This window comes from Cryptosporidium bovis, assembly GCF_009768925.1.
Source record: "Cryptosporidium bovis isolate 45015 chromosome Unknown contig_18, whole genome shotgun sequence".
Taxonomy (NCBI): Eukaryota; Apicomplexa; class Conoidasida; order Eucoccidiorida; family Cryptosporidiidae; genus Cryptosporidium; species Cryptosporidium bovis.
Genome location: NW_027125013.1, coordinates 36,870 through 50,345, shown reverse-complemented (window position 1 = coordinate 50,345; position 13,476 = coordinate 36,870). Strand labels below are relative to the sequence as shown.

The 13,476-nt window shown below is 29.9% G+C and overlaps 6 protein-coding genes across 6 annotated transcripts; 3 read left to right on the top strand and 3 right to left on the bottom strand.

The window, feature by feature from the left end:
- Positions 1-340: 340 nt before the first annotated feature.
- Positions 341-1,513, bottom strand: FG379_000892 (uncharacterized protein; the record flags this gene model as incomplete). The annotated part of the gene is made up of 4 exons (XM_067326302.1): positions 341-534; positions 629-810; positions 967-1,089; positions 1,155-1,513. The coding sequence occupies 4 exons, from the start codon at positions 1,511-1,513 to the stop codon at positions 341-343; spliced, it is 858 nt and encodes a 285-aa protein (XP_067184510.1).
- Positions 1,514-2,172: 659 nt separating this feature from the next.
- Positions 2,173-2,928, top strand: FG379_000891 (uncharacterized protein; the record flags this gene model as incomplete). The annotated part of the gene is made up of 4 exons (XM_067326301.1): positions 2,173-2,337; positions 2,394-2,492; positions 2,627-2,811; positions 2,898-2,928. The coding sequence occupies 4 exons, from the start codon at positions 2,173-2,175 to the stop codon at positions 2,926-2,928; spliced, it is 480 nt and encodes a 159-aa protein (XP_067184509.1).
- A 287-nt stretch (positions 2,929-3,215) lies between these two features.
- On the top strand, positions 3,216-4,313 carry FG379_000890 (uncharacterized protein; the record flags this gene model as incomplete). Its single annotated transcript, XM_067326300.1, has 1 exon — positions 3,216-4,313. One exon carries the CDS (start codon positions 3,216-3,218, stop codon positions 4,311-4,313), a length of 1,098 nt encoding a protein of 365 aa, XP_067184508.1.
- Positions 4,314-4,420: 107 nt separating this feature from the next.
- FG379_000889 (apicomplexan-conserved protein) lies at positions 4,421-5,056 on the bottom strand (the record flags this gene model as incomplete). Its single annotated transcript, XM_067326299.1, has 1 exon — positions 4,421-5,056. One exon carries the CDS (start codon positions 5,054-5,056, stop codon positions 4,421-4,423), a length of 636 nt encoding a protein of 211 aa, XP_067184507.1.
- A 481-nt stretch (positions 5,057-5,537) lies between these two features.
- FG379_000888 (uncharacterized protein) lies at positions 5,538-9,062 on the top strand (the record flags this gene model as incomplete). Its single annotated transcript, XM_067326298.1, has 1 exon — positions 5,538-9,062. The coding sequence occupies one exon, from the start codon at positions 5,538-5,540 to the stop codon at positions 9,060-9,062; it is 3,525 nt and encodes a 1,174-aa protein (XP_067184506.1).
- A 118-nt stretch (positions 9,063-9,180) lies between these two features.
- On the bottom strand, positions 9,181-13,443 carry FG379_000887 (uncharacterized protein; the record flags this gene model as incomplete). The annotated part of the gene is made up of 1 exon (XM_067326297.1): positions 9,181-13,443. One exon carries the CDS (start codon positions 13,441-13,443, stop codon positions 9,181-9,183), a length of 4,263 nt encoding a protein of 1,420 aa, XP_067184505.1.
- Between the last annotated feature and the right edge of the window lie 33 nt (positions 13,444-13,476).

The following is a 13,476-nucleotide window of genomic DNA, read 5'->3' as shown; positions in this document are numbered from 1 at the left end:
ATGTGTCCAGAAGAAATGTGCACCTATTTCGCATTAACTATAATTGTTAAGTACCTAATTAACTAAGAAACACCAAAAGATACGATTGTTTAAATCTATTCTTTTTATTCTTTTATATCCTAGCAGAAATACAAATCAAAGCCTCCCCACAACCTTTTTTTTTATTGTTTTGTGGTCATGCGGAATTCAACTCAATTTTAGAGAAAATCCCTCTTACACTCAAGGGCCAGGCGGGTCTTTTTTTTATATTTGATAATAAATTTGAAATAGGCCAGTTTCTCGTTTTTAATCTCTGTGTATTTGTTTTGTTGCTCATTTCCAGCAGATACTGTGATTAAAATCACCTAACTTCAGGCCTTTCTAGGTAGAACGCTGCTCTGTGTTTTTCCTCTATGGGGTACCAAAAATCTGGTCCCATATTTATTAGTACCCTGGATCCCATATACAAAGAAATTGTGGGATGATAAAATCCAGCAGCCAAACTTCTATATGACCCTAGACATTTCCCATTTAAATAAAACTTTATATATGATTCTAATGTTAAATCATTTTTTATTACGGAAAAAAGTTGTGAAAGTTAATAAGAACTGAACATATCGTGGGTTTGAACGGTAATTTTCTAACTTACCTGGGTCGATTATCTCCTTTGGTGGTTTATCTGGGTCACAAAGCATTCCTAGTTCCAAATATGGATGTAATTGAGGGCTGTTTCTGGGATCATCTAAGGAGTATGGCATTCCACTCAGATTAATTAGACAACCCAAAACATCCCCTGGTATAATTTTCTTAGTGTTAACCTCACACCCACCACTTGATTTATTTTCTATTCCATTTCCTCCGCTTCCACTTCCTTCTTTCGCACCTAAACATGCATTTGTTGTGCCTTTTGTTCCGTCCAATTTGGCTTTACCATCTTCATTCTTGTTTGAATCAAAAATTTCTTGATCTTTGCATGACTCACCACACGATATCCTCATATTCCTTATTCCTTTGTTAAATACAGAAAGTGACCTTTTACAAAGTGAATAACTATGAGTAGTTGATCCAACTGGAATGTCATATCTACTATATCTACAACTCCATCCAATTCTAGAATTAATTATTTTTTAATTGTAAAACCAGCACTAAATAAACATCTCTCTGATCAAGCTTACCTGACATTCGGATTTTTATTTAATTTGAAATATTTAGAATAACCAAAAAAATGATTTATTGCAATAGGTTCCAAAATCTTTATCTCAAAATACCAAGATCCCTCGTTGGTTCCATGCGAAATTAATACGGTTGACCAACCCTTATTCCCAACGGCTTCTAATCTATCCTCAGATAATTCAATGGAATGATCTTTATATCTTACTGAAAACACTGGAGAGTCAAAAGTATCGACTTTAGCCTCCTTTTTGCTTTTTTTGCCCCTCCTTTTGCTAGAAGCATTGTAATTTACGCTTTCAACCTCACTTTGTATTAATACTTTTTCGTCTCTTTTCCTTCCCGGAGTCTCAAACTGACCCATTTAGAGATTTTAATTATGACCACGGACTTTATATATGTGAATTCCTTGCAAAATATAAAAACTCAAAGATACATTAATCTATTTGTTTATTTATTAACCCTGCTTAACATTTTATTATTGCATGTCTAGCACTTTTTACTTGTGTATTTGAACAGGCGCCAAATATAGTTCCCGTCCCCAAATTTCTAAAGCTTGGGAGCCAAAAGATCGAAAAAATAAACATGAATTAAATTTTTATAGTTATACATTGAATACAATGTTACCTGTATCTTTTGTACTATTTATTCATAAAATGCTTTTCCCATTATTTCGTGAAAGCGCTGCCAAGTAGCTATATCTTTCGACTTCATACTTAAACCGAGAAGAAATGAGGAAAAAAGTTAAATTATGCATCTATCGTACACCATCTCTGCGTTTAACTTCTCCTGTGCCTATTTATTTTTCTCTATACTTTTCATGCATTTCCAAGGAAGAAAAATGATAACCAATATTCAAATCTGAAAAAATATGTGAATCTTGGCGCCGCTCTAAATAGTCAAATCAAGGAGAAATAATAAAAATAAGGTATATAAAATAAAAGAGGGATTAATTAAGTTAATGATTATTGTTTATCGTTAATAATTGGAATTTACTACGATTTATTCATTTGTAGTGTTAAAATGGACTATATAGTCTCATACTCAGAGAAAATAGAAGCTCAAATACAGCTTCTAAAAGAGAAACTAGATTCATACTCCCTTATACTGGCTCCTATTCCATTGATAAATTGCATAAATACAAGTAATAATGGTAAGGTTGCAGAAATTTCCAACATCCCAACAAAGGTATGTTTTTTTATGTATAGTTTTTTGCTTAGTAATATACTTAACGCATCAATCAGAAATGCGAAATATGCGGAGCATGTACAAAAACACTTTATTACTGGACAAACTACAGTTTAAACACGAAAAGTAGAGAAATAGTAGTACTCAAACCGCAAGTAAGTTACTTAACATTTTCCACTTGGTTCTCTACTCGTTTCACTTCAATATTAAGTGAAACAAATGAAATAGGGGGACACAAATGATCATAACAATTAAATTGACCTTACTGTTTCTAATTTACATTATTTAGAAAGTGTGCTCTAAGTGCATTGAAATACTTGACATAAACAGTTTAATTTCAAAGGTTGCTTTTCAAGATGAAGATGCTTCTGACTTATTTTTACACTTTTTGAGTGTAAATAAACTTTGTGCATCAAAGGCAATATATTTACAACATTGTGTATCTATTTCTTTTGCTATTGGGTCACTTTCAAAGTAAGTCATTTCGTTAACTTAGCATTAAAAATTGTTCCTAACCACCGCCATTTTTTTAATACTAACTAAAACCATCTTAATCACAGAGATATAGAATGGACAATTAGACATCACTAGTACAATAACTTCATGTTGCAAATTACTATCTTCCTTGTATTTAATACGAAGGTTTAACATACCTAATAGTATATATATATAAATCACTAATGTTATTTTCGTTTTTATGTTTGAAATGTCTTATTTAACAATTAAATATGATTAATTGGCTTTACTTCTAATTATTGTTTTTATTTAGTTTTTTTTAAGTTTGCAATAAATATGAGCAATAAACTACGTTATTACTATTCCCGGTAATTAAATATAAAAAATTCATTCGATTACGCTATAATTAATTCTTTAATTACATGTATCCATCACAAATTAAAGCGAAAATAAAGGTAAACAAATTCAAACTATCGCCTTTCAATACAAATGTAATTATAATGGGACTCCTCTTCCTTTTCTACCTCTTCTTCCAGCATTATTTTTCAGACTTGCTAGCCAGTAATGAACAAAACGTTTCATTTCCAAAAATATATACATACAAGATAGTAAATGAATATCCACATTATCACAAACAATACGATTCCCTTAAAAATACCAGAATGGAATACGATGAATCATTTAATATCAATGCTGTTCCATTTATACAAGGACTAACTTTTCTCAATTCAAGTATTATTGTAGAAAGTGCTGGATTATACCGGGGAAGTTTTATCAGATTTGTTGAATTTCCAAGCATGAATAATCTCAAACATAGAGTTTTGGAGCCAAATTTTTGGGGTGAAGGAGCAACTGTATACAAAGATAATATTCTTCAACTGACCTGGACATCCGGTATATTAATTGCTTATCCATTAAAATACAACCTAACAAAAAGAAAGTTATATTCTTTCCCCTTTATTGGATGGGGTCTTACGTCAAATAATAATGACAGACTCTGGGCAACAACTGGATCTGATAAATTACTTGAATTAGAAGTACCTGATTTTGATTCTCCAAATGAAAACATCATAGTCAAAAATGAGATAAAGATAACTTGTCTTGGAAAGCCTCTATTTAATGTTAATGAAATGGAATATATTCCTGCAACAAAAACTATTTGGGGTAATATATTCTTATCTAATATTATTGTTGAAATAAATCCAGATAATGGAAAATGTTTATCTATTGCTTACGTTGGTGATATATATGATCCGAAAAACAGTACCATTTATGAACATTTTGATATTGGTAATGATGTGCTTAATGGCATTGCATATCATGATTCTCTTGAAAAGTTTAACAATAACACTTCTAATAAATATGAACCAATATTTATTGTTACTGGGAAAAGGTGGCCAAGAATGTATCTAATCAAACTTGAAGAGATTTCTATAAATAATGATAATACTTATAATGCAAACTTTACAGATATAGATCAATATTACAGGTATCATATCCAAACACGCATTGATTCTTAAATTATTTCCTTCTTTTAAACAAAAAATGTTTAAAATTTGTATGTATTAGTTCTGTGATATTTTTTTCTAAATTATTTCTTTCTTATATTAAATCGCTATTAAGTTTACTATTTTGTTCTCATTTCGTATATTTTCGCTCCATCACATATTACAATTTCCTGTAAACAAGAAGTCAAAATAATTATTTGTTCGCAAAGGGTCTCATATGTTGGAGAATTAACAAATTTCACTGCTTTTGGAATTATTTCAATTTTTTTATTCCTCTCATAAACACTAAACACAGCATCCCTGTCCCAATAACTATCTCCTATGCTTATTATTTTTTTAATACCATCTTCTTTATCACAGAAATATTGTATCACGTTATAAAACGCTCTAAATTTCCAGTTAACCATATCATGTGTATTTTTTGTTGAAAATTGCCTTGCTGAACATATTGGTATTTTTCTTAGATAAAACAGTATCTCCTGTAAATACCTTTCTGATATTTCATAAACCCAACTTGGATCTGCGTTTGTTATTATTACAACCTCACCAAGTTTCATTGCTTCTTGAAAAAATAATGATAATATTGTACCCAGTTGTTGATTCTTTAAATCAAACCTTGTGTTACTTGTCATCCAAGTTGTTGGAATTAACGTATCATCCCAATCTACTATTATCAACGTCTTTTCCCATCCCAGTAGTCCCTCTACTCTATTTCTTTTTTTTAGTAAATTAAATACCTCATCCTTGTTTAACATTTCTATAAATGCTATCAAGATAGCAACAACTTTGTTTAACTATTTGCTATTTATTTAATATTTTCACAGCTTCTTGTTTATTTTTTCTTTTCACACAAGTTCCAAACCCCATTCATCTTCTTATTTTCAACTTTATATATTATTCATTTAAGTCAATCATTAAATCGTATAAAACAAAACTCAACCACTCTAAATACAAACCTGTTCCATTTCTCCATTTCGCTCTTATTTTCCTTAGTTCAAATAATTTTATGCAGTTATTTGCATTTGAGTACCGGTATGCATGTATTGGCCACATGTGTTTTAGGCGGGAACGGTCTTCCATCATTTTATTATATTATTAACATAATAGATGTGCAATAGGTAGCAAATATAAAACAATTTGAGAGAAAATAAAAATTTTCTAGATGAAGATATTAAATATAGAAATTTTTCAAAAATAGGGATTATTTCTAGGTGATGTGAATATTTAAGGGCAAAAATGTCTGAAAAGGGAAGACTCGTACAAATAGGCAAAAGAGAACTCTTGAGCTGGGTGAGTAATGTTTTTGAGAAAGAATTAAGTTGGAACGATTTTTCAGATGGGGAATTAATATTAAACTTATGCTTTATTGTATGGCCCAGTTTAGTAAATATGAAAACAGGGATAGATAGTCTTTCAGACCATTGGAGGCAAGTAGAAGCAATATTTAGGACATTAAGTATAGATTATTCAAGATTAATTGATGAGGACGGAATAAAAAGTAATAGACTTTCATCAATTTACAATGCATTAATTATATTTTTTTTCTTATACCATTGTGCATTTAAAAGGGAGTCTTCGTTTGAATTTATTCCACCCCCAGACAAGCAAATAGCAGAATTTTTGATGGGAGACTCTTCAGTAAAAAGTTTAATTGTTGGGGGAAGTCTCCAGTTATCGCCAAAGACTCAAATAAGACTTTTTGAGACGGATTCAAGGCCAAAAGAAGTAACAGGTGAACAAATAGTTGAGAAGCACTTCAGTGGAGGTGCTTATTACGATAAAATTCAAAGATTTGGCGAATTAATCGAAATGGATGACAAAATGATTAAATTATCAGATAACCTAAATATTTTTTTTGAGGGATTGAACGATAAACTCGGTGAATTAAATAGTGAGAAAGCGAATATCGATGGTAATAATAATAATGAATTCAATATTAAAATAAGGCGTTGTATAGAATATTGTGTGAAACAGCTTGTTAGAACAAAAGAGGAACAAGCAATAGAACGGGAATCATACGAGAAAAAAATAAATTTAATGGAAGAAGAGTGTGAAAAAAGGATAGATAGGCTGAAACTTGAATGTGAAGATAAAATACGGGAAATAGAAAGCGAATATAAAAATAAATTAATCCAAGAAAAAAAATCATCGCAATCAATGTTAAGAGTATTACAAAACAATCAAACACTCAATTTACAAATATCGAATTCGGTATACAATAATAATACTAATAATGAAAACGAATCTGATAATAGATGTGTGAATGATATATCTGACATAAACTTTAATTCACAAAATCAATTAAAATATTTGAAAGAAATAATGAAAGAAGAAAACAAAAAAAGAGACGAGATGGAGAAAATATTAAATGAGGAGATAAAAAGTTATAAAACTGAGAATAGGAAGCTAAGATCAATTATTTTTAGATATATTACAGATATTTCAACTGATACACCTTTATTCGAAAGAATTACAAGTTTAAATGACCAATTTATAAAAATATATACAATGGCAGAGTTATGGTGGAAAAAAATATCAGGTGACAAAAATAATATTCAGGAGAGAATAGATATTAATTATAAAATGGAAAGAATGAGAACGGATAAAATTCTAGGTAATATAAAGCATATAATAGACAGGTATCAACAACATCCAAAGACTTTGAATAAAATGGGATTAGACAAAGACAAAGTATCAGACTCAGGTTTTGATATTGAGATACTTGTACAGAACAATAATCTTGTGAATGATTGTTTGAAGGTTATGTGTGATCTATTAAGTGATACATTATTAAAAAGCAATAGAATTGATCAGCTAAAAGAATTTATTATGAATACAAGAGCTGAGAGCAATGTTAAAAAAGAGCTTGAAGAGGAGAATAATTGTTATTGCGATGGTAGCGATACATTTGGGGAGGTATACGGAAAATTAGTTTGTGAAGATGAGAAAAGGCAGTTAAGGGAAAAAGTTAGGCAGTTAAATCACGAAAAATTATTATTGAAGAAAGGCATCGAATATTTGAATAAGAAAATATACACTTTAAAAAATCAGAAATTGTTGTTATCTCAAATTGATAATAATGGTGACTTGGATCTAATGAGTGCCATAGAAAATATAGCAAGTAATTCTTGTGAGAACAATGAAGATGGTGATATAATCGAGATATCCAAATTGTGGGAAATGTCCAGTTATTTAAAAGAAGAAGGAATAAACGAATTAAATATAATGAGTGAGTTTATGGCAATAACAAATAGTTGGAAAAGTCTAATAAGTAGGATAACTAGTGAAGAAAATTATACCGATAATAATGAATGTAAATCACCATTTAACGAAATAGTAACTAGTGACAAATATAATATTGTTGAAATATTAAAAAGTGACTTTACTGTAAAAAGCATTGGAATCGTTCCATTTATTACAAATTCAAATAAATTACTTGAGATTGCTCTAGACTATGGAAATATTACAGATTCTAATGTATTTGGTAATGGTAAATTTCCATTAGATGATTTTGACTTTGAGAGTGATTTTGACAGGGAAGTAGAGATTATATCAAGAATGGCACTGAAAAAAGAATTTGGTAAAAAAATAACAAGTGAGGAAATAGATAAATTTCCACTATCATTGAAAAAAATTGAGATATTATTTTGGAAATTAGTAACATGTTTGCACGTATTAAGAGAGGAATATGAGATGATTCACAATCACTGCAGGGAATTAGAAATAAAGGTAGGATTAATAATAAATAAAATGGAGGAGGAAAAGACTTTCTACTTGAATAATACAAGAGAATGTAGAGAAAGATATGAGTATGAAATTAAAAATGTAAGGAGTCAACTATTGAATGAGATAGGAAAACTAAAGGCTGAGGTTTCATTAAGTAAAATAAAAAAGTCTTCCGAGTTAATGAATGAAGGAGTAAACGGAACTATAGAATCAACTATGATGGAAGGTATAAAAAATTCAAATATCATAATAAATTCACTGAGCAATGCATTAGAAATATCTAATGTTTATCGTTATATATATGAAGTTTGTGATGACTTTTGGAGTGATATAATATGCACAATAAAAGATAATATTAATGATGATGACAAAGAAAAAATAAACAGAATATTAAATCAAATGAACGGAGTAAAAGATTATTTAAGAGATTACATGGAAAAATGGTCTGACAGCAAGGAAAAAGATATAGGCGAATATATATCAAGTAAAATAATGGAGATACGTGATAATAATGATATAAGAAGCAATACAGTTAACGTGAAAATGTCGAATTTTTTAAAAGACTTGGCAATAAGAAACAACATACCATTAGATTGGATGCATTTTATGGAATTATTAGTGAAAACGAAAACATTAGAATTGAATGGAGAAATAACATTATTGAATGAGAAAATAAACAGTCAACAGAATATCATGGATGAAATAAAGCAAAATTACACAGAAGTATCAAATTTGAACAACCAAAATGAGTTTATAATAGAAAAAATGAATTCTGAATACAAAATATTGCAAGACAAATTAAACAGTTTAATTACCGAAAACGAAAATTTGAGGAATAACGGTAACATGATAAAGAATAAATTTAAAGAATTAGATATATACTACACAAAACAACTTATAAATAGTAATAAGAAACTAAATTATTTGGAAAAAATATTTATGTTAAGTATCAAATATGGTATTGAGCTAAGTAACTTTAAGGATTTGTATTTTATAAATAGTGATGGTTTGAAAGAAGATAAAACAACCATTTAAAAAATAAATATTAAAGTTTCCAATCATTAACTAGTAATAAATAAATCCAGTAAATCCAAAGTAATTAGAGAAACATAACGGATTCGTATAATACGTTTAGTGTAATAAAACTTCATAATTATAATGCATTAATTTCATTTACAATAGAATAAAATACTGATGAAGTGTTTGACAGCAAATTGTGAGGAGTGTCATATTCAATAACTCTTCCTTTATCTAAAACAATAATGTAGTCGAAATCAATAATAGTATGAACTCTGTGGGCAATGGATAGTATTGTGCAATTACTAAAATGTTTTTTAACAATATTTTGAATTATATTATCCGTTGCAATATCCACTGAGGAAGTAGCTTCGTCGAAAAGAATTATTTTACTTTTCCTTAATAAAGCTCTAGCAAGGCATATAAGTTGTTTTTGTCCAATGGATATATTACTAAAAACACCGGACATTTGGGTATTAATCCCATCTGGAAGAGAGTTGACAAATGATATCGAATTTGAGTGTACTAGTGCTTCTTTGATATCATCATCAGTAAATTTATTATGAGGATCTAGATTATACCTCAGTGTTCCGGTAAGTATATTTGGTTCCTGAGGAATAATAGTAACAAGTGACCTTAATTGTTTAAGAGATACTTTCGAAATATCAACTCCATCAATTAGGATTCTTCCTTTTTCAATGTCGTAAAGTCTTAATATAGTCGAAAGAAGTGACGACTTTCCTGATCCTGTTCTACCACAAATTCCAACTTTAGTTCCACCCTTTATTGAAAGTGTTAAATCGTTAATTACTGGAGGTTCTGAGATATTATACTGAAGCACGACATTTTCAAATTTAATATTGCCTTCTTTTGGCCAGTCCTTGACAATTAGGTTGGAATTGTCAATGTTTATAAGTAAAGAATCTGAACATTGATCTTTGTGATTAGTAGGTTTGTTCAGCAATTTATTTTCATTGTTTTTTGACGAATCATTATTGTACAATGTTTGATCATCATTTATAATGTTGTATTCATCAATGTTCTGTTCTTGAGCAGTCTTTTCAATAAGTTCACGAACTCTCTCAAAGGATAAGAAGTTATTCTCTGTTTCAGCAGCAGTTCTGATCATCCACAATACAAGTTGTGTTAAAGATGAAGAACATTGAAACGCAATACCAATTGATCCTACTGAAAGGTTATTTTTGGCAAGTACACAGAAAATTCCAAGAGAAGAAACAATGCAAGCTCCCAATAAATCAATGTGAATCCCCATCCATCTTTGTACAAGGCAAAAACATCTCCAAGGAGCAGATTCATAGTCTATCAAGTATTGCATCCTCTTCAGAAAATTATCAAGGCCACAATTGGAGCATCTTATCACCGATATCCCTTCAATTGTATGAGAGACAGAAGAAAGTATTGGAGAACTTCTTCTATGAAATATGCGTTTAAGTTGTCTGTTGGCATTCAATGCTTGATCTTTTATTCTTACAAATAAGAATAAAAGAGTTAAAAATAAAAACAAGAATTTGTAATCAAGGAATATAAAGTATCCTATAAATATTGTAACTCTGCTCATACTAAACAACAAGTCCGATAAGTTTTGAGGAAGTAACTCGTCAACAGAAACAACATCACTCGTAATTCTGCTTAGTATCACACCAATTGGAATTGATTCATAAAAAGACAATCTTGAAAACGTTAATTTCATTAAAAGCTCAGAATATATGCGTTTAGATGCGTTATTTGTCATGTATATGTTTGTGAATTTAAATAATAGGATAAAAATAGGTTGCAAGATACTTAATAGAAAGAATATTAATATCCCAGTGGAAATCTTATATTTATTCATATCTTTCGACCATGAAGACAACCAAAATGACGTAGAGAGCATAGATATACTGCATAAATATGTGCAAATAACCGACACGACAAATATTCCATATTTAATTTGTTTAATATACTCCAAATAAAGAGAGAAATCTATTTTATTTTTGTTTAATTTGTTTGAATCAAATTTGTACTTACCGTTGTCAGAGTAAGAGTTTTGTGATACCAAGGACTTATCTTTATCCTGATCATCACCATTTAAGTTATCGTTTAGCTTAGATTTGCTCTCTCTCTCATATTTCACCCTAAGTTCAGAAAGAGACAAACGGCTTCCTCTCCTAGATGCGTTTGAAGGCGATATATCATTATTTATATTAGAGTCTGATAAATTATCGTCACTATTCATGCTGTTGACACTTATATTCATGCTTGTAATAGTGTTTGATATCTTGAGTTTGTTGTTTGAGTCACCTTGATCACTGTTATTATTAATCTCCTCAATTTCCTCAATAGGAACAACATCGTCTATAATCTGATTAATCTGACTTTGTATTTTGTTCATATTGATTAAGAAATCCCGGAATTCTGGATGTGAAAAGAGCTTCTCGGTTGGAGGGCCAAAATATGACAGTTCCTTGTTGCTTATAAATGCAACTTTGTCTAAATGTGTTAAAACATCCAATTTGTTGGTTGCAAGAATAATTGTCTTGTCTTTAAGCAACCCCAATATGCATTCCTGGAATATATTATTAGCAACAATATTGTCCAATGCAGAAAATACATCATCAAGAATAAAGATATCTGGATTTTGATAAACGGCTCTCGCTAGTGATATTCTTTGCTTTTGTCCACCAGATAAATTAATACCATTCTCACCTATCATAGTAAGGTCACCACTAGGCATTGCCTTAAAGTCATATATAAGTGAACAAGCATTAACAACCTCATCATACCATTTTTTATCATAAGGCAAGTCAAGAATGATGTTGTCTCTTATTGTGTTGTTTGTAACCCAAGATGTTTGAGGACAGTAGAATACAGATCCGTTAGAATTTACCGAACCACTTGTTGGTTTTATCTCATTTAGTATAAGCTCAATAATGGTTGTCTTTCCGGAGCCAACAGAGCCTATTATTCCTACTGTCTCTTTTTTCCTTACAATTAAATTGATTGACTTTAATACACAATCGTTATTTTGGTAATTAAATGACACATCATCAAATATAACGGCATCATTTTCGTGTTTAGGATCAGTTATCATCTCTCTGGGTTCAATTTCATCTAATAACAAGAAATCACTCAGTCTTGTATATGTATTGGCTATTTTTTGCAGCGAAGAGAGACCTCTTGGTAAAAGCACCATAGTAACTTGTAATAGTTCGAATACAAGTATTGAAGTGAATATAATATCAACTGGAAATGTTCTTGTGAATAAAAAAAATGAGCCAAATGAAATTACAGGAGATATGGAAATACCCAGTGAAGCTAGGACGTAACAAAATTGATTATAAAACCTCCATATTGAAAGATTTTTCAACTCCTTCTCTCTAACACTAGTAATATTCTTAAGATAGTAACTCTCCCAAGCGTAACACTTGATCTGTTTAAATGAATGTACAAATTCACTAGAAAGCGAAATTCTGTCATTCATAGAATTTATGTACTTGTTTCTTGTTAATTGCGTCATTCGAAGTAAAAATCCATTTAAAAATAACGATAATGCAATAATAATGTAACCTATAAATGCACTTACTCCTATAAATTTATATAATGATATTAACAATAATATATTCTGAAATATCATAGATGGAACAGCCAACATAGCATTCCCTGTATCCAAAATGTGAGTTGATTCTGATGAGAAAAAGGAAATGCACTTAGGCATGTTACTTGTGGCAATTCTTTTGGGTAGTTTGACTAACTTATGTGATAATGCATAATTCATTACGCCTTTAAGCATAATTGAAAGACTAAATGATTCTCTAAAGTACTGTTGAAGAAGTGAACCAGAAATTATATCGAAAACAACTATTAACATAAATCTAAAAATTCCAGATGACCTTGTTCCATTTGGATCATTTATCCAAGCAAGTATTCCCTTTATTTGCCACGGTCTTATAGTGTGAATTATATCGTGAATCAATTTAAGCGACAATATTGATATTATTCTTAGAAAAAATGTTTTTAATATCACTTTATAAGTTGAATAATATAATGAATGTTTGCTTTCCGGCTTAGAGAACTCTTCTTTCCAGTTTTTTATGAAATATTCGTACTCCATTCTTATGTCCTTATCATCGTCGGCTTTATTTATCTCATTGTCAGTTATGTATTCACCTTTGTTTGAAGCCTGGAATATTGGGTCCAACCACCTAAATAATATAGTGTTGAGAAGCCCTCTTTTAAAAATAAACTGATGTCTTGGATACCGACTTAAAAATGAGGAGATAAACTCCGGCAGCTTACCATTTACCTTATAAACCTCTTTATCATCATCAACTTCAATATGTTTCTTCAGTTCATTTTCATTTAATTTTGAATATACACTCTCACTAAGTATTTTTTGCATATTTTTTATTAGTATACTTGAAATTTACAAAGT